Genomic DNA, 22,562 nt, shown 5'->3' with positions numbered 1-22,562 from the left:
ATCATTAGTTGGCAGTTGTAAATAGATTGTAATAATGTCTGAGTTTCTTCACATTCATATATAATTTTTCCATTTTATCTAGAACATATATTTTATTTATTTCAGACACATGTGATGGACCTGAGTTCCAGTGAGACATCATTAAAATTTTCACCAATTCAAAAACAAAAGGTATAACACATAGAGTTATTATTATTACTGCTATTATTGTGTTAGGTAAGAACAGTTTTATCTTTCTTTGAAATTGTTTTTTGTAAAGAGGACAAAAAGGTAATCATTCACTTGTAGTAAAATTTCAAAGACAGGAATCTAATGTAGATGACTTCTGTTTGCTTTCTTTTATTGGTATATATTTTCTCATAGAATTTCATTGCTAGAATTGCTCATCCACTTATTCCCCTAAATTATGACAATTCTTTTCGGCCAAGTAATAGTCAGTCATCATAGCTGGAACTTGAGGGAAGAGGCTGCTATTTATCGACTGTAGCCCTTAATTTGGCTACTGCATGAGTCACTATGAGACTTTGCTGGAGAATGTTTACATCTTTCTAGCTTTAAAGTTTTGTGAGTTGTTTTTAGTGTAAAGTGTTTGATAATCATTTTACAATATTTAGATTGGACATTATTAAGGAAGGATTAGCATAAAGCATGATTTAAATAAAAGTTGGAAATTAGTAAGCAGCTGTAGATGAGTGAAAAGGAGGCACTTTAGTTTGTAACAATGTCAGGAGTAAAAAACAGCATGTGATTTCCACAGCCCTAGATAAATGATAAATTCATTATTTTTGCTTCTCCTGATTTTAGGGACCAATGAAATAAAAATATGAGGTATTTGGAAGTTACTAAAATAAAGCAATTCACTTTGAGGTTTGGCTTTGGAAATCATTTAATGTTTCTACTGCCTTTGCTATATTATTAGGTTAAAATTCTTAAAACCAGATCTTATAAAATGCAGGAAGATCTTGCTGAATTATAAAAACATATAGGTAGCGCTCTAGAAGTGTGAGACACAGTGAGTGACAGCGTATCTTTGAACATGGGGAGCTGGTCTCTTGACACAGCTGGCAGAGCATGAGTGCCCACTACCTCAGTGACTTACTCTGCCTCAAGCCGCCATTTTTCCTGTGTCTCTCCTTCCAGTGTCTTAGATGCTAGGCTTGAAGTTTTCTGGGTTGTTGGGAAAAGAAAGGCACATGCAATTAGAAATAAGTTCTGGCAGTTGGGACTGTCTCTCTTAGGATTCAGATTTCAAAACTTTCTAAAGAGCAGACCTAGAAACAGTAGCAATGGGAACCCCTTCTCTTTAAACGGATGTGCACCCCATATTTCACATGCTGCTTTTATGTTAGGCTCTGTCAGGACAACTTGAGTGAGTAAAAATGATTGTATTTGTTATACTGTTTCTATTAGCTTGTTAATTTATAACTCATGTTTTATTAATTTATTTAATCTAATAATTTATAAAGTTGGAATGTGAGCCTTCCCTAGCTGTTATGGATACAAATGTAAAATCTGTACAGTGATTTATATAACTTTGATGCCTTTGCCAATTAATAATAGTTTGATGGTTACTTCAAAAACTTTACAGAATCAAGACTTTACAGAGGAAGCGATGGAAAGTACACCTTGTACTGAAAATGATGATAGTTATGAATATGAAGAGATATCAAAAATAAAAAAGGAGACAGTATACAAACAATATCTAGCAAAAGGGATCTTCATGATACGACCAGCCGAGATTATGGCAGCATTTTCAGATGAGGAAGTAGGTAATGGCCTAGACCAGGCAGGGCCTCAGGTCAGCACTGCTGAGAAGGGTTTACAAAAAGAGGAAATAGAACAGAAAAATACTGAAGAACTAGCTCCTGAGAAGAAAATTGAGGTGATGGAGATAACAGATGTGAATGATATCATAGATGGGGAAGAGCGTGCAAAATCAGATCCATTTTTCAATGACTTACAAGACAAAGACATGAATTCTGAGAGCGAAGAGAGTAAAGATACTGCTCAGGAAATGAAGAGCAGTGAGCAGAATTTGTTCTTTGACAGTGAAACAGAAGTGGTAGAAGAACCAGACAGTTACATTGAATGCGAAAGAGAAAGTCAGCCAGGCAGTGCTGAGGTGTTGGAGCAGCCTGAGCCAGTAGAAGCTAGTAGTGACGAGAAAGATGATGATGAAGTGGAAACTGAGCACTGCCTATGGTACACCAGGAAATGTGCTGAACAAGAGAGTGAGAGCGAATCCAAAGCAGGCTTGTACACTGCAAAATACGATCTTAAGTATGACCACTTGTCAGGGATACCAGAGGAGCAGGAAGGACTGGAGGATCCAGAAGGAAATGCAGTAGTGGAGCAAAATGTTCAGGTACAAGAGAAAAATGTGGAATTGGAAGGAGAAGGAAAGGAGGAGAAAACAGAACCCCCGCCAGATGTCAGTACAGAAAAAGAGGTGAGTGAAAGGGAGAGAGAGTCAGGGGGAGAGGTAGAGGATGGAGCTGAGGGGGAAAGGGAGGGAGAGTCAGGGGGAGAGGTAGAGGATGGAGCTGAGGCTGAAAGTGAGGGAGAGTCAGGGGGAGAGGTAGAGGATGGAGCTGAGGGGGAAAGGGATCAAATCTGTGAGAAGGATAGTTTAGGAGCAGAACAGTGGCAAAGGGTGCAGGACAAACTAGACAGGAAGACAAGAAAGAGGAAGGGAGAAAGACACATCTTGGTTATGGAAGAGAAAGACTTAGAAGAGGAGGAAGGAGGGGGAAAGGGGGCTGAGGGAAGAGAGAAGATGGAAAGGGATGAAGGAAGCCAAGTGCAAAGAAACCAAGAGATGAAAGAAAAAGAACTACAGGGTATAGGAAATGAAGATGAGGAAGAGGAGGAAGAAGGGGAACAAGAACCAGAAGAGGGGAGGAACGAGGAAGAGGGAGGAGAAGACACATCAGAGGAGCAAAGTGGGGAGGAGGAATGGGAGGGAAACAATAAGGAAGGAGATAGGAAAGAGAAAGAAAGAGAAAGGGAAGTTAAAGGAGTGGAAGAAGAGGGAGGAGACGAAGAGGGGGAAGAAGAGGAAGGAGAAGGGGAGGGAGAAGGGGAGGAAGAGGGGAAAGGAGAGGAGATAGTAGAGGAGGAAGGGCAAGAAGGAGAGGAAGAGGGGGAAGGAGAGGAGGAAGAGGAAGAAGAAGAGGAGGAAGAAGGGGACGAGGGGGAAGGAGATGATAAAGGAGAGGAGGAAGGAGGAGGGGAGGAAGGGCAAGGAGAGGAAGAGGAGGAAGAAGGGGAAGAAGAGGGAGAAGGAAAGGAGGATGAGGAGGAAGAAGGGGAAGGAGAGGAAGAGGGGGAAGGGGAAGGAGAGGAAGAGGGGGAAGGGGAGGAGGGGGAGGAAGAGGAACTAGAAGAGGAGGAAGGAGAGGATGCAGAGGAAGGAGATGAGGAAGAAGAGGGACAAGAAGGAGGAGAGGAAGAGGGGGGAGAAAGAGAACAAAATGAGATGTATGGTGATGACAATGAGGAAGCAGAAGCATATGGTGGGGAAGAAGGGAAATATAAGGAGATAGGTAGAAAAGAAGATGAAAATGAAAGTAAGGAAGGCAGAAAACAGTCTCAAAAAGTGAGTAAAATAAAGGGTTCTATGAAAAATGGCAGACATGGAACACATTCGGAAAAGCCTGGTACTAACCTAGGGAGAAGGGGGAAAGAGCAGAGGTCTAAAATGCCAGTGGAGTCAAAACAACTTTTAGAGAATGGACTCCCAGGTTCCAAAAAATTCTGGAATAATATTTTACCACTTTATTTGGAATTGAAGTAACAGACTAAATTTGACCTGATTATGGACAGTGAAGTAATTTGCATGCCTTATGCATAATAAATATACTCACTACAGATTAGTAAACTGATTTGTTATAATGGTACTGTTACACATGGTTAAAAAACAACTGATGTCAGTTGTACTAAGAAGATATCAAAGGCAACAAGAGGAGTTGTTAAGTCTTGATTCATCCTAAACTCATATCTGTTACCCCCAAATTACTAATCTATAACTAGAAAATACTAAAAGGCTGTCTGTTATAGTTAACTTTGTATATTCCTTATGAATGACAGATTTATATACTAGCATACTTTAAGTACTCTGTATATAAAACTCAATCTTTTAAAAACAGTACAGATGCTTAAGGGCTATCAAAACTTGATGTTTTTAATAAATATTTAGGTACCCCTTTTTAGTCTCTACTACCTATAATTTTTTAATAAGAATTGATGCTCTTGCCAGGCAGTGGTGGCGTATGCCTTTAATCTCAGCACTCAGGAGGCAGAAGCAGGCGGATCTCTGTGAGTTTGAGGCCAGCCTGGTCTACAGAGTGAGTTCCAGGACAGTCAGGACTACACAGAGAAACCCTGTCTTGAAAAACAAAAAAAAAATGATGATATTGATGATAACTGAAGTGAGAAATTGATATTTTAAAGAAATGACATTTTTTGTCCCTTTTGATAAAAATCTATGAAGCAACAGCTGTTTTTAGATCTTGGAGGCTAATAATTTTATCTCTTAAAATTTCTATCTAGATGTATGATATTATAACTCATGAAATGACAGTCAACTTAAACATATAATATAGGGGTTCCTAGAAGTTTAAATGTTTCAAGAAGAAAGTTTTATTTTAAAATTCCTTTTTCTGCTCTTAAAAGTTATGATAACTTTAATGTCTCTTGTCTTTTGTAATTGTAAATTTCTGAACTCAAGTCATTTCTATTTTAACTCTACTGTAAGTGCTTTCCTTCTTCATATGTGTTGTGTCCTCAATGTATTTTCATTGACTTTTGTAATTTTGTCTGTTGCTTTTCAGAATTTTTCAAGTAAAATAAAGATTAAATGTATATACTCAATATTGTTTGTGGAAAGAAAAACTGTCTAACATAAGATACTGAACTTTTAAGAAGCCTGGTTCACTAGGTTTATATAATATAGCTAGTTTGATTGTCTATTCTTTATTTCTTTTTCATGGATTTCCTGTCTCATCTTCTCCATACCTTGGGCATGAGTGATTTCTTATACATTTTTCAAGGAAGACTTTCATGGTAACTTTTGTGAATTTTGTGTAGTTGAACTCCATATATTTTATTCTCTGTGGAAATTAGCATGAGATAGATGACAAGAATCAAGTGAAGTAGCATTTCCTTAGAGCAATCTGTAAATTATAACTTGCTGCAAAGATAGTTGCCAGTGTTCCCTGAATACTGGACTCCACTATTTTGACACTATAATCCTTGGCCAAAGTCTACCATATTCATTGTTGGAGAGTAGAATGAAGAGTGCGATTAAATATGTATACCAAAGGTAATTATTTAAAAATAGATTTGAAAAGATTAAATAAGAGGGATGGCAGCCATGAAGGTCATAAAGGAAATTCATATGAGAATGCCCGGGAGACAAAAATCTAAACATCCAGTTATTTATGGCAAAGGCAGAGGCATTCATCTTCCAAGAAGAGCAGTACTGATGCATTCTTGACATCAAATGGCACCTATTTTACCATTTGAACTGATAGAGATATTCCCTTTCAAGCAGCATTTCTTACCAATTTCTTTGCATTTCCCTACCCCCAAACTTGGTGCACCCTTTAGAAGTAGTAATTCCTACAAGTTATAGTCAAAAGAGCATTTGCATAGTCTTTGAGTTCAGGGCCCTATTTACAGTGTGTGCTTTCAAGCTGTATGAAGTTACACCAGCTTCTTCTTCGCCTTTGTAGGTGTCTGTTTTTTTTTTTTTAATGTATACAGAATTAGAATGGGAGGCCTAAGTGATGGGAACAGCTATAAAAGCCTCTAGCTACAAACAACTTTGTTATAACTTTGCCACACCAGACTTTCTGCTATTCCTGTTCCTCATTTTTTCCTCATTTAAAAAAAAAAAGGCTTAAGTCTAGTTACAAAAATCACCCAGGCTTCACGCAAATGAAGTTATATGGAAGTGACAATAGCCCTAAATAAAGCATGCTAACTTGCTTTGCCCAGTGTTCAGCTAACACATTAAATCACACATGTGGTAGGCCCGGTACTCTCTAAAGCTTATGGATAGGAGTTCTGTGGTGGTTAGTGATACATTGAGACAGCCCATAAAAGAACATAAGCTTTCATAAGTAGAAGTTATTCCATGTGTACAGATGTCATCATTAGAGAAAAAGACAAGTAAAGGATGAGACCATTTGATCCCTGTGACTTGACAGCTGCTTACATAGATTTCAAAAGCTAGTTCTTATTCTGTTTTTGAGACAGGGTCTCTCAAAACCCAAGCTTGCTTAGAAAGTGTTTTGCTCACTACACAGGCAAGGATGGCCTTGAACTTTGGATCCTTCTGTCTCCACCCCTCCAGTGCTGGGATTCCAGGCACAGTATATCCTCTGATTACTCACGTGTTTGCTATAGTTTGCTAGTCATTACTGCGGGGAAGGTGGGGCATTGTATATGTAGAATCCCTTGAGGTACAGTTTCCTAATGCGAACTGTGGCAGAAAGAGACTTTCAGGTAAGCTGCAGAGAATTTCTGCAGAGCATCTATGGCTGCTCAACAGCAGCCATCAAGGTGAGTGACGCTGAGATGTGTTTTGAGTGATAGTGACTCACTGTAGAGATTGGCTTACGTGGTGTGCTCTCTCCCACCAATGCAATAGTGAAGGAAGGTGTTGTAATCTTTTCCTTTGTTCTTTTCATTATGAAAATTTGATGTCATATAGCATGATTAGTTCGTAACATACAGTTTAATGTCTGGCATCAAGTATTTATGTATCTAGCACCAAAAAGTGAGTGGTCTTCTTCAAGTCAGATAGACCTCAAGTGAGGGCAGGTTACAGTTGGCCTCCCATGGCCCTGTTCTTCCTTCCCCCATCACAACTGCAGGAAGACTAAAGATATATTTCTCCAAAGAACACTTGGAAACACCAAGGAACCTCTGCTTTGATCTTTTCATTTTTTAGCATGTTTTTTTTCTTAATTGTATGCTTGACTATTTCTTAACAGTGCTGTTTGTTTTTCTGCTTCTGTGTCCTTAGCCAAAGTCAGGTTAAGATGAAAATTCAGTTCCAAAATGCATGGATGGCTTGCTTTTTAAAAATAGATTAATTAAAGATAAGTTTTGTGTCTTGGCTATGTAAGACTTAAGATATGGCCCCTGATTTCAGAGGACTCTAGAAGCCAGCAGGAAAAGTCATTAGCACCATAGAGTATGTTAGCAGATTAACTTCAGCTCCTATGTGAAAGGGTTGAGAATGAACTTACCAGGAGTGAGTAGGGAAAACTTGAAATGAATCATGTTGATTAAAACTTAACCAGCAAAGGGCCTTATATGCTGATACAAGATATTACAGGGAAAAGGAGTAGAGTGGCTACACTTGAGGTGGTGTACAGTTATTCTGGTGGCAATTTGAAGAATGATTTGAAGCAGGCAGGAGCACAGGTGTTGAAGGTAGGAGCCAGTTATAGTAGACCAGGCAAAGAGTGAAATAGACAGTGGGGATGAGGATGGGGGATATGGATCAGGGAATTAGAGGGTTTAGGACAAAGATGTAGCTAGGAGGGAAGAGGAAAGTGAAGCCTTGCTTTCTTCTGGCCTAGAGACCTGGGCGGAAAGAGTGCTGTTCACTGTGACTACTAACAAGGGAGTAGAAACAGGCCAGGATGACAGTTCTGCACTTGCTAGTTTGTGATGGTCTCCAGATGTTCAGTGTCCAGGTCACCATATGTGTCTGGAACTCAGTAGAGGTTGCTGGCAATCACTAGCTTATGTATCGAGTTAACTAGATCTAATGAAAGCCTTCTTGTGACTAGAGCACCTCAGGAAGGATTCAGGGAAAGCATCAGTAAGTGAGGAGTTAGACACAGTAGTCCGCAACCTGTGGGTCGTAACCCATTTGGAGACCACATATCAGATATCTTGCATATCAGATGATACATATATGCATATGCATTACTATTCCTAACAGTAGCAAAATTATAGTTATGAAATAGCAGCAAAATAATTTTATGGTTGGGGTTACCACAGCATGAGGAACTGTATTAAAGGGTTGCACCATTAAAATACAGAATTTAATATGCACAATTAGATACTTTTCTGAAATATCTCGTTTGTCACCTTAAGCATCAAATCACAATGGCCAGTTAAAAGAATCTCTAAGATCTTCATTTTTAAAAGAGTAATATGCCATAGTTACACTCAAAAAGTCTACAGTGTGTGCTAGCATGCTAAAAAACTTTAAAAGAAACTCTGTAACTTTGCCCAAACTGTTTTAAAATTTTGATTACAGAATCACTTTTTTGAGATTTTAATAGAGTCACAATATTTCTCACTTCCCCTTCCTCCTAAACGTCCCATATACCACTCCTTGTTCTCTTTCAATGTCGTGGATTTAATTTTTCATTAATAGTTATCATATGCATATATGTGTATATATATATATATTCCTAAATATAACCTGCCAAGTCTGTATAATATTACTCATGTTATTTTTCATTAATAGTTATCATATGCATATATGTGTATGTATATACATATGTATTCCTAAATATAACCTGCCAAGTCTGTATAATATTACTCATGTATGTATTCATATGGATGTTTTCAGGGCTGACCATTGGTACTGGATAACCAATCAGTGTGCACTTTCCTTGGGGAGACTAATTCTACTCTAAGGATTTCTTAGTTGCCTCTTGTTCTTTGTGTAGAGTTGTGGCCTCACGAGCCTGTTCATTTTGGCATGTCTGCTGGTATTTTTGTTTAAGTTGTCTTGTTGATGAAACATTGTGGGTGCCGCATCTCACATTACTTAGAGGCACAGTCTCAGAGCAGCCTCCCTGATCCTCTGGCTCTTTTGGTCTTTCTGTCCTCTCTTCTAAAATGTTCCCTGGGCCATAGGTGTGGGAGTGTGTTGTAGATATACCTGTTGGGACTGGACTCCCCAACACTGGATTTTGATTGGTTGTGGTTTTCTGTAATAGTCTCCATCTATTGCTAAGAGCAGTTTCCTTAATGAATGGTGAGGGCTGCACTTATCTGTGGGTATAATGTCTATTCTGCTGTTCGTAATTGTTAGTTTAGTAAAGTAGTGGTTATAGGTTGCCCTCCAGTATCTATGACTTCACTAGCCCTGAGTGCTTCACTAAGTTTCCAGTATCAGACACGGTTTCCATCCTGTTGAGCACGTGCTATTCGAGACTGTTGGTCACTTCCCTCCTTTGGAAGTTTGCCTAGTGACTTCTGGTACTGTGAAAGCTAGTCTTCAGGGAGTGGACATGCAGATTAGTTTCAGTTCTGAAGCCTCTAAGGCTCTGAAATTCTGATGTCTTCAGCAATAGGAACATTCTACCTCTGGGGGGCAACCAGCGGAATTAGCAACAACCTAAATGTTTTGGGAGTCTTTTGGACAGCCCTGAGCAAAAACTCAAAGGAGAGCTGGTATTGGGGATTTTGTTAGGTGATCTTTGACTCTCAGAGGGAACATTGTCAGCCCAAATGAGAAATTTTCATTTAATCTATGTAAGTATACATGTAATTACATGTATTGTATATTCTTTTGGATAGTTAATAGTATTCTTTTGACTTTTTCAGACATCCTTATCATTAGTTTACCCTTCTCTCTCCTTATGTATTTACCTCTCCCTCCACTTCTCCCTAAGAACCCTTTCTTGGGGGGCCTCAGCATCAATGTGCACTAAATTCTAACCCTCTACTGTCCTAAAGCTTTAGCCCAGGTACCCTATCTTCATTAGTCACTGCAGTCCTATGGTTGTTTGGAGATGAAGATAGAAAAAGTGAGTCGGTACGTTGACCCATTTTATAGTGATAAGATCTGGGAGATGGTGGCCAACTGAAACATCACAAGGAATATTGACTTTTTTGATATCCCTCACAAGAAATACAAAGAATATTGGCCTGAGACAAACCAAAGAGCAGAGCTCACTGTGGTGTGTGACCAATGGAGTGGTGGTTGAGTTGCGCTTGTCTGACCCATTCACTTCTTCACTATGGTCCTAACATAAGACATAGACTTGACCATTCCAGACTATCTTTTTCAGAATGTACTTAAACTTTACCTTTTCTTTTTATAAAATGACAGTATTCTGCCAGTCTCTCCTAAATTATCTCAATTTTAAAGGTAAGTGTTTTCTGTGGTTTACAGTAGTCCTCCAGATGTGTTTATAATACATTCAAAGTGCTATAATTTATGTGACCTTTAGTGAAAAATACCATGTTTAATAGCATTTAAAATGTGTTCATTATCTTTCTTTCTGGATTATAAATAGCTTACCTCACATAAATATGAATGAAGTATAAATTTGGTGTGGAGGGGACTCTAAATCCCTGTTGTAGAAAATGAGTATAATACATAGATATGATTTTATTAAAATGCTATAGTAAGGAAAAAACTTTTTTTAATTTCTTTCAAGCTTAAGATCATTCTTTGGGAAAAGTCCAGAAAATGTATTTCATGTTACTAACAGATTTTCAGGAACACTAGGCATTGTCATACAACAGCAGACACACACAGAGCAACAGCCATAGAATCCTCAGTGATGTAGTATCTTGATGTTCACCGTGAATTCTACAGTAGTTCATGTATTCGTCTTCTAAATGTGATTTCATAGTGGAAACATTCATTGAGCACATATAAGTTACAGCAGCAGCATCTTTATCTATTCATTAAGAAAAGGAAATCTTTATGATCACCTTTGTCACAGGATCAGCTGCTTTCAGAAACTGTGAAGCCAGAGCCAGGAGACATGGATGAGCAGATCAGTGCCCCAAATATAGAAGGCATTATAGAAGAAGAAAAGAAGGAAAAAGAGAAGGAACCCGGAGAAGAAGAAAGTGTACCTGAAGATGGGCTTCCTGAAACAGCAAGCTCAGAAACTATTGATGCTTTCGACGACAACCCAGATGATACCATTAAAGAGGTATGATGACAAGGCTTATGTCCAGAGATCGCATCTAAGAGAAAGGAGATGGTAGATTGCAGTTTCCTATGGGAGCAGAAATATCTCTGTGTCACTTCATTCATAAACTGAAAAAGTAGGTTTGTCTAGTCTAAGAACTAAGCAAACCTTGTCTCTAGCACACTTGCTACATGAGTGGAAATGGGCACAGATAGTGTATTCTTGAGAAGTGAACCAGAAAGTTGGGTATCCGTCTTTGAAATGCTTGTGATAAAAAGTTGGGAACCTAGCTGCTGGTGGCAGAAATGGCATGTGTTATGTGCATATATTGATACATATACACATGTAAATGCATATGGTTACAGCAATATTTGAGGTCATAACCTGTTTGTCATTGATGCAGTCGAGATTCTGCCAACAATGATCAGATTAATTTCAGATGTGTAAGATGCTGAACCCCAAATGGAATGGTGTGTTCATTTTCACCTTCCAGACTACTTTCATAAAACACTGAGGTAGTCATGGTTTCTAGTTAATGAAGTATTCATTCCTGCTTTGTAAAACTCTTTTAAAAAATCATTCTCTTTCTCCTAACAGAAACAACTACCAAAATATAGTTAACCTTATATTTAAATGTATACTTTTAAGATATTGTATTTCCATTTTCCTTATTTTTTCAGTAGTATCACATAGCTCAGGTTAGCATCAAGCTCACTGTGTAACTGATGATGGCCTTGCACTCTTCGTCCCCATGCCTCTACCTCCCGGGTGCTGGTATTAAAGGTATTTTCAACTATGTGCCTGCCATTTTTAATTTAAATACTATTGTTATATAGAAGTCATTTTTTCTTGGTTTCTCTGTTTCTCAAGACTCTTTATTTTCACTGAGGGAAAACTTCTGGCAGTTTTTGGTTTCCTACAGAAGGAAAAAATGATCCTGTTTGTGGAAATTTTTATTAGCCTAGGTTTTGGTGATCAGTAAGAAAAAAGCATTAAATATCCATTTCTTGTAAATTTTTGAGAGAAATTGTGTGCCATTTACCAATCTTTAGTCATCTTATGGAGGATAAAATCATACAGTTTTCTTAAGTTCATAAATTTAGTTTTATTGTTTTTTCAAGAAAAGATCACACTATATAGCCCTAGCCATTCTGAAACTTGCTGTGTAGACCAGACTTACTTTGAGCTGTGGGAACTACCTGCTTCTGCTTCTGCTTCTGCTTCTGCTTCTGCTTCTGCTTCTGCTTCTGCTTCCCGAGGATTACAGGCATGTGCCTGCTTTAGAGTCACTGAGGACATTAGCAATCACTGAACATCTGAGGCTTCCCATGTCATAGGAGCCCAGCAAAGGAAAGCTTTTATCACATGCCTATGTTATTGAGAGGCAGGCTCTAGAACTGCACTTCTAAACCAAAACTAGGTTTGTCAGCACAGCACAGATATGTGTTCTTTTGTTCAAGTGTTTTGACATACTGTTTCTTTATTGTTTATAGGAAGAGAGTGTCAGCCTGATGCAAAGGAACCTTCGTGAGTACAATGAAAATCCTAAAGGTATGAACACATTTGACTTTAAAATGACATTTTAAATTCATCTTATTTTTAACTGCATGTATATGTGTGTGGGTCTGTGACAAGGTAATATGACTGGGCTATCCTAGAGTCTACTTATTTCCCCCAGGACCTAGACCTGTGTCTTTAATGTCACCATAGGCATTGAAGAAATAGCTTTTCTTAAGCCTATTAGTGTAGCAGCAGGTGCTCATAACACAGAGACTGTGATTGCACCTTGTGTTTTCGATGCAAACCATCTGTGTTTGTGCTGTAAGACTGTTTGCTGTGTTCTCATTAGAAAGAACTGCTCATAGGCTTGGGATACAGCTCTGTGGTAGAACACTTGCCAAACATAGTCAAGACCCTGGGTTTGATCCCCAGTACCTCAGAAATGAAGAAATAAAATAAGAACTAAAGAGGGAAAAAAAAATAGTTTCCTCAGTTTTGTTCTTTTAACTTCTACGAAATACTAAGTTTTAGATTATGTTTAGTAAAATGCTAAAGTATTATCATCTTTAAGGATTCTTAGAATGTAGGCATTTGTATCAAAAAATAAATATAAGCTTCAAATGGTTGCCCATATCCAACCAAAAGAATACAATGCATCATGAGTTTTCTCTTAAAGATTATTATTCAGCTATATAATATATGGATTAACTTGAAACATTAAACGTAACATGTTTATTTTAGTCCAAAGAATCAAAATAAACCACGGTTAATAAAATCAGTAATGTAGGGGCCAGGAAAATAGCTCAGTCATTAAAGCCCTGGCCATGTAATCATGAAGACCTGAATTTGTACTTGAAGCACCCACATTAAAAAGTGTGGTGACATACCTCAGTATTTCTGGGGTGGGGTGGGGCAGATGCAAGAGGATTCTCTCAAGCTCTCTGGTAGCTAGCGTTGCCCAGTCAGTGAACTTCAGAGTCAATAAGAAATCCTGTCTCGAAACCTAAGATGGAGAGCATAGAGGAAGACGTGGACCATTGTCCTCTGGCCTATACACAAGCATGCACACATGAGCAGATGCCCCCTGCCCACAGGTCTTTAAAAACACTTTAATTTTCATGTTTTGTTCTAGTATTTCTAGTACATATTTCACATCGCTAACATTTCCTGATAACTCTTCATAGTAGAAAATATTTGGATACTCATAATCTAAATATTTTTGCACTGGTTAAGTTTCTGGGCATCTAACCAGTAAGACTCCAGTTTTCAGAACTGTGTGGTATAACATTGCCCACTTCTCCAGTGGTGAGCTCTTTTTGTATTATCTCACAATTCAGAGTTAATAGCGTTTTCCTGAAAACATTGAGACATTGCTTTCTCTTCAGTTAGGATAATATTTTTACATATATCCCATTGTAGGACACCTGTATGATCGTATAAAGAGCAGTTCTTCAGAAATTCTGGGAGGTAGTGAAGCCATAAAAAAGTCCAAGAAGGTAAGTGAAATGAATTTTGCGTTTTGGTGTTAGGACTGAAGTACTGAAATTCCATTCTACCTTTCCTAGGTTAATCTACATCCTATGAGTTCCTTAATGCGTTTTATAACCCCCAATATGCAAAGGGTTTAAAGTAGTAGCTCATGTTTTTACTAAGTTAGCTTTCTTCTGTTATCATTTGCCTGGTAGAAATATTTTACCCTTATTTTTTACCTGTATTTTAGATGGCTCCATTGTAAATAGCCTGAAAAGCCGGATTTTTACTTTGAATGTTTTCCATGCATACCTAATGTCTGGAACTAACCAATGTTCTTATCTTTTTCTCAAATAATAGCAGAATCTTCAATACTTTTCTGCCTTGCCACCCCTTCCTTTCCATTTTACAGCTACTGTACCGCAGTGTTTGATTTTATTCATGTCACATACTGTGCTGTTACGTGCTTTTGATACCATGTGCTTTGCTCACTGTTGCTTTTTACTTCTCAAATGTTCTCTTTGGGATCCTTATGCACCCTGAAGAACCTTTTGGAAGTTCTTTTCATAGATGTCTTTTGGTAGTTCACGCTTTCCATTTTCTGTTGTTCTCTGGGATCCTTATGCACCCTGAAGAACCTTTTGGAAGTTCTTTTCGTAGATGTCTTTTGGTAGTTCACGCTTTCCATTTTCTGTTGGCTTGACTGTATTTCTATCTAATCCTAGTTCTCGAGTGATGTATAGTATGGCTAGTTGGCTAGTATTGTACCTGTTGCAATTGCTGCTATAAGAATATTACTTTAGAGGTAGATTAGAGGTATAACTCAGGTAGAACAGTTGCCTAGTATGCTTGAGACCCCATATTCCTTTCCTAGCACTGCAAAATAAATATTATTTTTGCATAATTGTTGAGAGCTTTGTATATAACCTGTAGTTTTATCTATGCTTGTTTTTTAAATTGTCTTTGTTTGTTGTAGCATGCCTATATATGTATTTTTTTATTTTAGTTTAGTGGAAATTTATTATGACTCATGAATTTAAGAAGTCATTTAATTTATATTTTTAAAATTTGTTAACTATAAAAAATTTATTTATTTGAACATTGTACCTCCATTCAGAATATGACATAAATATTTTCTTTCTCTTATTTGTGTTTTAATATCAATTTAATATTATGTCTCTTGATACGTTGAGCAATTTACTGTTTTTTATTGACTTTATATTTCCTCTTTTGCTGAGACTGTTCTGATTTTTAGCATACCTTTTGGGTACTAATTTCAATGTTTTCTTGCATTTTAAAAAAGATTTTTCTTTTCTGTGTATGAACATTTTACCTGCATGCACCATATGCATGTATTGTCCATGGAGGCTAGAAGAGGCCCCAGAGTCCCTGGAACTGGTTAACAGAGGATTGGGAGCCTGTATGGGTGCTGGGAATTGAACCCTGGCCCTCTGAAGGAATAGCACATGTTCTTGAGTGCTGAGCCATCTCTCCAATCCCATTTCTTTAAAGATTTATTTCTTTGTATTTCATGTATTTTGCATGCATGCCGGTCTCTGCAACACTTGTTTTCAGTGCCCTCAGAAACTAGAACATAGCATCACACCCATTGGACTGAAGTTATAGACTTTTAGCTACTATTTGTTTTGTAAGAACAACAAATGCTTCTTCGCCATCCCTCCAGTCTTTTTTCTCCTTTAATGTTAAGTGAATTTATGTTTATTCTACTTCAAAATTGTTATATTTTCTGCTTTAAATAAGTCAGTCATGCTCATTTTCTATTTTTTTGCTTCTCAATTTTAATGTCAGCCATCCTCCAAAGCCAAAAATCTATGGGTTGCTTTGGCTCAGTTACTAATAATAGTGATTTATTTCTGTATGTGTTTTGAAATTCGGATTGAATGCATGTTCAATCAGGACAATTGCATGTAAATCCCAAGCCCAGCTAAATGTCAGTCCATCCATAGAGAATTCTGATTCGCCTGTCTGTTAGATCTGAAACGGTTTTAGGCTAATGTCTCTTTTAAGGGTTCCCTGCCCACATTGGTCACACAAACTTCAAGCTTACCTCAGCAAAACATGTTTGTTGTCATTCAAAAGCCAAGTGGCATATGCTGTTTAGTTTTCTCCTGCTCTTTCTATGTGGACTTCCGTAAACAGTCCTTTAAGAAGTCCCACATCATGAGAGGGTTGACTCTGTCCAATCTCCTACATTTCATGAACTCAGAGCTCTTAAAATCCCAGGAGCTAGGCTAAAAAGTTTCCAAATGCTCACCCCTGAAGTTTGCTCTTCCTTTTTTAAAGGCCCACAGGGATTGTCTTTAAATTTTTGAGAAATTACCTACATATTAGAAAGTTACACTTTCCTAACTTAGTGAGTTTTTCAAGATGGGTACCCTTCAGTATAGCAAGTAAAGGGGTACCTCCATTTTAATCCATAAACCTCCTGCTAGAAGTCTTTATAGATTGCATTTTACTCGGTTAACTCCATCTCTAAGATTAAAAGAAAATTACTATTATTAGCTTCATTTTGATTTCTAAAAGAGGTGCATACAGCCTCGTAAAATGTTCATTTCTTGTGGTTTTCCTAGTTTTGACATCTTGTCAAAAGCATTATTTTATGATAGCTCTTTGAAAGATACTGATTTCTTCCAGAATAAATCTTCAAAGGTCCTAAGTCAGATGACACCTTTGTCCTCAGAAGACGGTCTTCCCGGCTGTCTCCTGCACATGACCCCATAGGCAATACCCTTGTTATTATATTGGCCTTTCCTCCAAGCTGCCTTAGTTTTCCAATGTTGGCCCTACAAACCTCAGTCCTCAAGGACAGCTTGCCACATCTGCCTGCCTCTCACTCATTGCCCCTCATCAGCCTTTCTTAAACACCCTTCTGTGTCTGCCAAGGATCCCTGGTATTTTTATCTGTCATCTATATTCTGCATGTCCCAGTGCTGGCATCCCAGAGCAGCCCCTCCGGCCCTCCCACTGATGACTCGGCCCTACAAGCATCACACAGCCTTCATTTGGCAAGCCTAACAGTGTCTGGGAGCTGCTGGTCTCAGGATTATGGAGGTATGCCCTCCTTTTCTAGAATATCACAGCAGAAATGATTTGTAGTTAAGGGACACCAGTGATAACAGAAGTCCCCAAATGATCCAGTCTTCTTACATTAAATGTTAACACTGAGTGATTTCACCCTTGAAGAACCATGATGGTATGTTTTGGAGATATTGTTAGTGTTGAAAGGTATATCCTGAAAGGTCTGATTTTTGTCATCGTGGCTTTCTGATAAAAGGGGAAATTTTGTATATAGATACTAAGGACATATTGTTGTATATGTATGTACCTTAAAATGTGATTAATTCATGCTCATACCTGTTAATAATTATATCCCTGTGTGCTTTCTGAATACTTCACTTACTGAAATGAATTTTTTTTGTTTGTCTGTTTTTGCTAGATTTCCTTCTTTAACCGGATGTCATTGACAGGTCAGAAAATGACGCAGAATACTAATGAACCACTCCCAGAGATAAAGCCAATAGGAGATCAAATAGCCTTACAAAGTGATAAGAAAGATGCCAACCAGAATCACATGGGTCATAATCTTCGGAATAGTGCAACACCAAATATGGAGGGAAAGTCCAAATCCTGTACAATACTATAAATGTATGTTTATGTTTCCATGGTCACCGAACACATTTGTTCTTCATACTTGAAAAATGTTATGACTTCTGAAGGAAATTTCCTAATAACACTGTTTTAAAAAGATAAAAATCTATGTTTGGCTTGGTTTGAACAGTATGAATAGTTTTCATATTTATTTATCTTAATATTCTTAACAAGCAGTTTCCAAAATATTGTACCTCCAACCCTCCTTGAAGTGTTCTGGCCTTAACTGTTCAGTGTTGCATAAAACAATATATTTTGTATTTGAAAATGGAATGAAGATATTTCATAGTTTTGCTAACATAGTTACCATTCTTTGTAATTTTCTAAGACAATGTTTACGATCTTACAACACTGGAACAGTTTTGAATATATTTGCAACATTTTCAAGCAGGCAAAATTGTGATGAACTTGTTTCAATAAATTATAACTGGTCGTTTCTGCTGTTAATATGGAGAAGGTACTTGGAATTATCAACAAGGGTCAAAAAATCTAATTTTGAAAATAAAAGGAGGAGGCTGGAGAGATGGGGCATTTGGGGATCTTACACAGGACTTCAGTTTAGTTTCCAGCCCCCGCCCCCGCCCCCGCCAACGTGGGGCTCACAACTGTCTTTAAGTTTAGTTCCAGGGGATCTGATGCCCTCTTCTGATCCCTGCAGGTACCAGGCAGGCACATGGTACACAGACATACTTGTAAGAAAGTAATCTTAAAAATTAAATCTAGCCGGGCGGTGGTGGCACACGCCTTTAATCGCAGCACTTGGGAGGCAGAGGCAGGCAGATCTCTGTGAGTTCGAGGCCAGCCTGGTCTAGAAGAGCTAGTTCCAGGACAGGAACCAAAAAAGCTATGGAGAAACCCTGTCTCGAAAAAAAAAATAATAATAATAAATCTAGTTTTTTAATCAAAAGGCACAAATATCTTTAACCCTTAACAAAGATGTGTATCATCTAGAAAATTTGACCAGTTTTTACCCTGAGACCCCCAGTGAGGCTTGCTCATTTCAGCTGTCTCTGGCCACTAATGGCTGCCTTGTGACCTGAGCAGCACACAGCGCAGTGATGTTAAAGCTACAGACCCGCTCTGACAGCGACGAATGAACCCCTTTTCCCATCCTCCCTGTCGCTTCCCCATCCTTCCTTGTAAAGGAAACTTGCCACTCTTCAGCAGTGACCAGTGTGCCATTTAAGCAAAGGAAACAGAACCCCATCTTTGTATTTTTACGTACAGGGTAAAAAAGTGTTAATCCAGAGCGAATATGCCTTATAAAATCTTAAAAAATAGTTTTGTGAGTGGATATTACACTTCATAGATATTTTACAAAAGACAAATACAATTTCAAAACTTTGGTTGTTGAAGCTGCAGTGCCAATATGATATTGTAAAAGTATCTGAAACAAACTGTAGGAACTGAGTGGAAGAAAAACTCAGAAATGGTACTAAGACATGCTATTTATAGTAGGTAGACTTCTAAAGTGACCCCTGAGATTCATGTTGGTGCCGGATCCCCTGAATAATCCCTTCCCACTGAATATAGCTGTCACTTCCTCCCTTGTGTTATCAGGTTTCTTAGAAAGATTTTGCAGATGTAATGAAAATTCATAGTCACTTGACATTAAGTTAGACTTTCAAAAGGAGTTCATCACAGATGGCCCTGACCGAAGCAGGTGAACGTCATCAAAGAGTCTTGAGTGGTCAAACATAGAAGCAGTCAGAACAGTTCAAAACAGCAGAGATCCTGTTGTCCTAGAAAACACAGACTGCCGTATTTATGGAGAACACCTTATACCAGAGGCAATGGGACAGTGTCGAGGGTCTGAGGGCTTGCCATTCTGCAACAGCTGGGAACTGAATTCTGCCCACAACCACTGAGCCTAGGAGAGGAGCATAGCTCTCAGATTTGATCCTAGCACTGGCTGGCACATTGACTGCAGCCTTTGGAGACTGAGCACAAGACCCAGTGGAGCAGGGCTCACACTCCTCACCACCAAAAATCCTGAAACCACGAGCATATGGAAGGAGTTTTTAGCTACTCAATTTATGGTGGCTGTCTTTAAGTTTTTATAACAATTTCTCTCTCCCTCTCCTCCCTCCTCTCTCTCTCTCTCTCTCTCTCTCTCTCTTTCTTCTCTCTCTCTCTCTCTCTCTCTCTCTCTCTCTCTCTCTCTCTCTCTGTGTGTGTGTGTGTGTGTGTGTGTGTAAACTTAGAAAGGGCTAAACCATAGTTACATACCAAATTTGGTCAGTCGACTTGAGATCTCTGGTTGGTTTTCTGCTTTTCTCTGTTTTAAGTGAAGTGCATTGCTTTGGTAAGAAAATAAGTTTACAGGGAAATCATGTTGAAATAATTAGGCCTTAGATTTATCTTAGATATAATAATCACTAATTTGAAATTAAGTTTGAATCAGGAAATTATAATTTAATAGCTAACTAGAAAAAGTATGATTTACCTGCAGTAATTTCAGATTTTTCAATGCATAAAATATAGTGAGTTCCAGGCCAGTCAGGACTATATAAAGTGATTTCCTGCCTCCAGACCAAAGAAAAGAAAACAAAGGTAGATGGTTTACCCATAAAGACTCACCAATGTGATTGCCAAAATGGGAACTGAGCAAGGATGACACCAATGAATATGCCGAACTGTACAGGGGGAAAATGTCAGGAGGCCTCAACTCGACACACAATACTATACACAACTGAGGAAAGCTGGGAGAAGAGGTGACCTTTCCCAGGGAAGAGCACACCAAACGGTTGATTAGTGCCAGAGTCAGCCCTGAAAACATACATACAAGTAACACTGTACAGACTGAGCAGTTTATACTTAGAAATATGTATACCTATTCATATACATACATGCATGCAATAACAATTCATGAAAAGAGGGGCCATGAATTTGAAGGGGAGTGGGGAGGGTTCTTTGGGAGAGTTTAGAGGGGGAAGAGGGAAGGAAGAACTATTATAATTAAATTATGATCTCAAAAAATGAAATTTTTTAAAATCAGGAAAATGTAATGGCATTTAAATGTGTTGAAACAACAGCTAAATTAGAATTCTATAGGCAGAAAATTTGTTTCATAAATGTGAATAGAGATATTTCAAGATAAAAGGTGAGATTTATCTCTAGCCGGTTCACACTAAAGTGATAGTAGACATTCTTGTGCTCCTAAGGCAATAGCTCCTAGTCAGGAGGAGTATTCCCCTTCCCCAGAGGAGAGCTAGCAGCCCCTGGAGACACTTGGTTGACAGAGGTCAGAGAAGGCAGAGAGAAGATGCTCAGCATCTGCTTAGTACTGGTGGGAATGCTGCAAAGCAGCCCCCTCCAAACTCAGTTCCCTCTAGCACATCTATAATATTGACATTTCCAGTAGCCTGTCCCAGGGAAAGCAAGTTAGGGTACCACAGAAAACATCTAAGTATTTTATAGCAGCTTCATTCACAATCCCTGGACACAGAACGAACTCAAGAACCTTCAATGGGGACTAGAAAGCAAACGGTAGGAGGTCTGTAGAAGGTAATACTTCACTATAAAAAGACATGCACTCTAGACATGTGCTCCCACCCATCCAGAGGAATATGAGACATATCTTCACAACTTCCCTATTGTATGCTTCTGTTTCTGTGGCGTTATCCCAAACACAAAACTGTAGCAATGAGAAACAAATTCGTGATCAAAGCAGGCTTAAGGATGTGACTTCAAAGAGCACTGGCCAGTATTTTGGAGAAACTGGCCCCCATTCTTACCTGGCTGGTTACTGTATGAAACTAAAATGTGTGCAGTTCATAAAACTATTAAAGCTAAACTGTTTCATTGGATTGCATGTTGGTTTAAAAATCTGTAAAACGAGTACACCTTAAATAACCCAGTTCAATAACGTTAATCAAATGGATCCAAAGCAATGAGGTAAGAGCCATAAAACTCAAGGGAGGGACAAACATGTATGCCTTGCTTTGATTCTCATCCAGTAGGTCAAATGGAGCCATTTGGGGAATATGCACTTTTCATGAGCTTCTTATGATGCAGCAACATGAACAGAGAATCACCATGCTTTTGCAGAATGTTGTATCTCACAAGCTGACTCCTACTAGTAATTAAAATGTCCACATTTCTGTCCATGAGAAACAATTGTTGCATTAATGTATATTGTTTGGAGGCTGTAACAAAGTATTTTCAAAGCTGAGTTGTTTATCATTATAAAGTTTAAAATGTGAGATGTCATAATTCACCAAAGATAAGAGCATGGCCTTGTCATTCAGGAACCTGGATTCTGATCATCCAGTAATTTGGGCATTTTCAGTTGTTTTAACCTACAGGCCTGGAAGTAGCATGTGTACTTTTCTCCACATTCCACTGGAAATGTGCCCAACATTCTGCATGGAAAATTAGAAAATTTAGGCTAATTTGTGAGTTTAGGAAGACAAGAAATTTGTCATAATTAAATATTCTTATTCTATGTGCCAATAAGAATTGAATCCGTGTGCTTTCACAATAAGCTGAATAAAGTAATGCAAAATTATATTCTTTATATAAACTTTTATGATATAAGCTTCATTTTAAATGACAAAACAAAAACTACTTAATTTCCAAGGCATAATTGTGGCACAACAATAGTGGTGGTTTCCTCAAATTTGATTCTGAGATTTCTCTGGAGAATGGCTATAGACTTAGTCCCACCCTCAAACGAAGATGGCCATGGTTGTGTACAGTGTGCCTTTTACTGGATACTTCCTGTTTGACCATGAACACATGAACACATGTGTGTATACTAGTAGACATTATCATTATTATTATCATTCATATGTTATTCATAGCAGTATAACCCTCGCAGGACCCCTGGCGGGTGGGAGACCCTGGCAGGTGAGAGACAGACAGATGTGCCATGCAGAGAGAGCATAGGTGTAGAGTTTATTTAATGGGTAAGGGGATTATGGAGGAAAGAGGTAAAGGAGGGGGATTGAGATCAATTTGCCTCGGCAGGAGGGGGGAGGAGATTGGGATGGGCGGAGCTTGTCTCTTAAA

General features: G+C 38.4%; 1 protein-coding gene across 4 annotated transcripts in view; it reads left to right on the top strand.

Annotated features, from left to right (window-relative positions):
- The window catches only part of LOC121442567 (X-linked retinitis pigmentosa GTPase regulator-like), a 47,254-nt gene extending 29,028 nt beyond the window's left edge, over positions 1 to 18,226 (top strand). Inside the window, exons 13-18 of one of the 4 annotated variants that reach the window (XM_041644152.1) lie at positions 106 to 171; positions 1,589 to 2,449; positions 10,716 to 10,931; positions 12,404 to 12,461; positions 13,830 to 13,906; positions 17,338 to 18,226. In XM_041644152.1, coding sequence (XP_041500086.1) covers positions 106 to 171; positions 1,589 to 2,449; positions 10,716 to 10,931; positions 12,404 to 12,461; positions 13,830 to 13,906; positions 17,338 to 17,544 — 1,485 coding nt within the window. In that variant the 3' untranslated portion in view covers positions 17,545 to 18,226. Of the gene's footprint in view, positions 1 to 105; positions 172 to 1,588; positions 2,450 to 10,715; positions 10,932 to 12,403; positions 12,462 to 13,829; positions 13,907 to 16,829; positions 16,953 to 17,337 lie in introns of all 4 variants that reach the window. The other 3 variants (XM_041644151.1, XM_041644149.1, XM_041644150.1) reach the window with 3 other exon arrangements.
- Positions 18,227 to 22,562: the final 4,336 nt, after the last annotated feature.

This window comes from Microtus oregoni, unplaced genomic scaffold (assembly GCF_018167655.1).
Source record: "Microtus oregoni isolate MIOR12 unplaced genomic scaffold, Mior012 000092F_000, whole genome shotgun sequence".
NCBI classification, from domain to species: domain Eukaryota; kingdom Metazoa; phylum Chordata; class Mammalia; order Rodentia; family Cricetidae; genus Microtus; species Microtus oregoni.
Note: the sequence above shows the minus strand (reverse complement) of the source record. Positions and strands in the feature narration are given on the sequence as shown.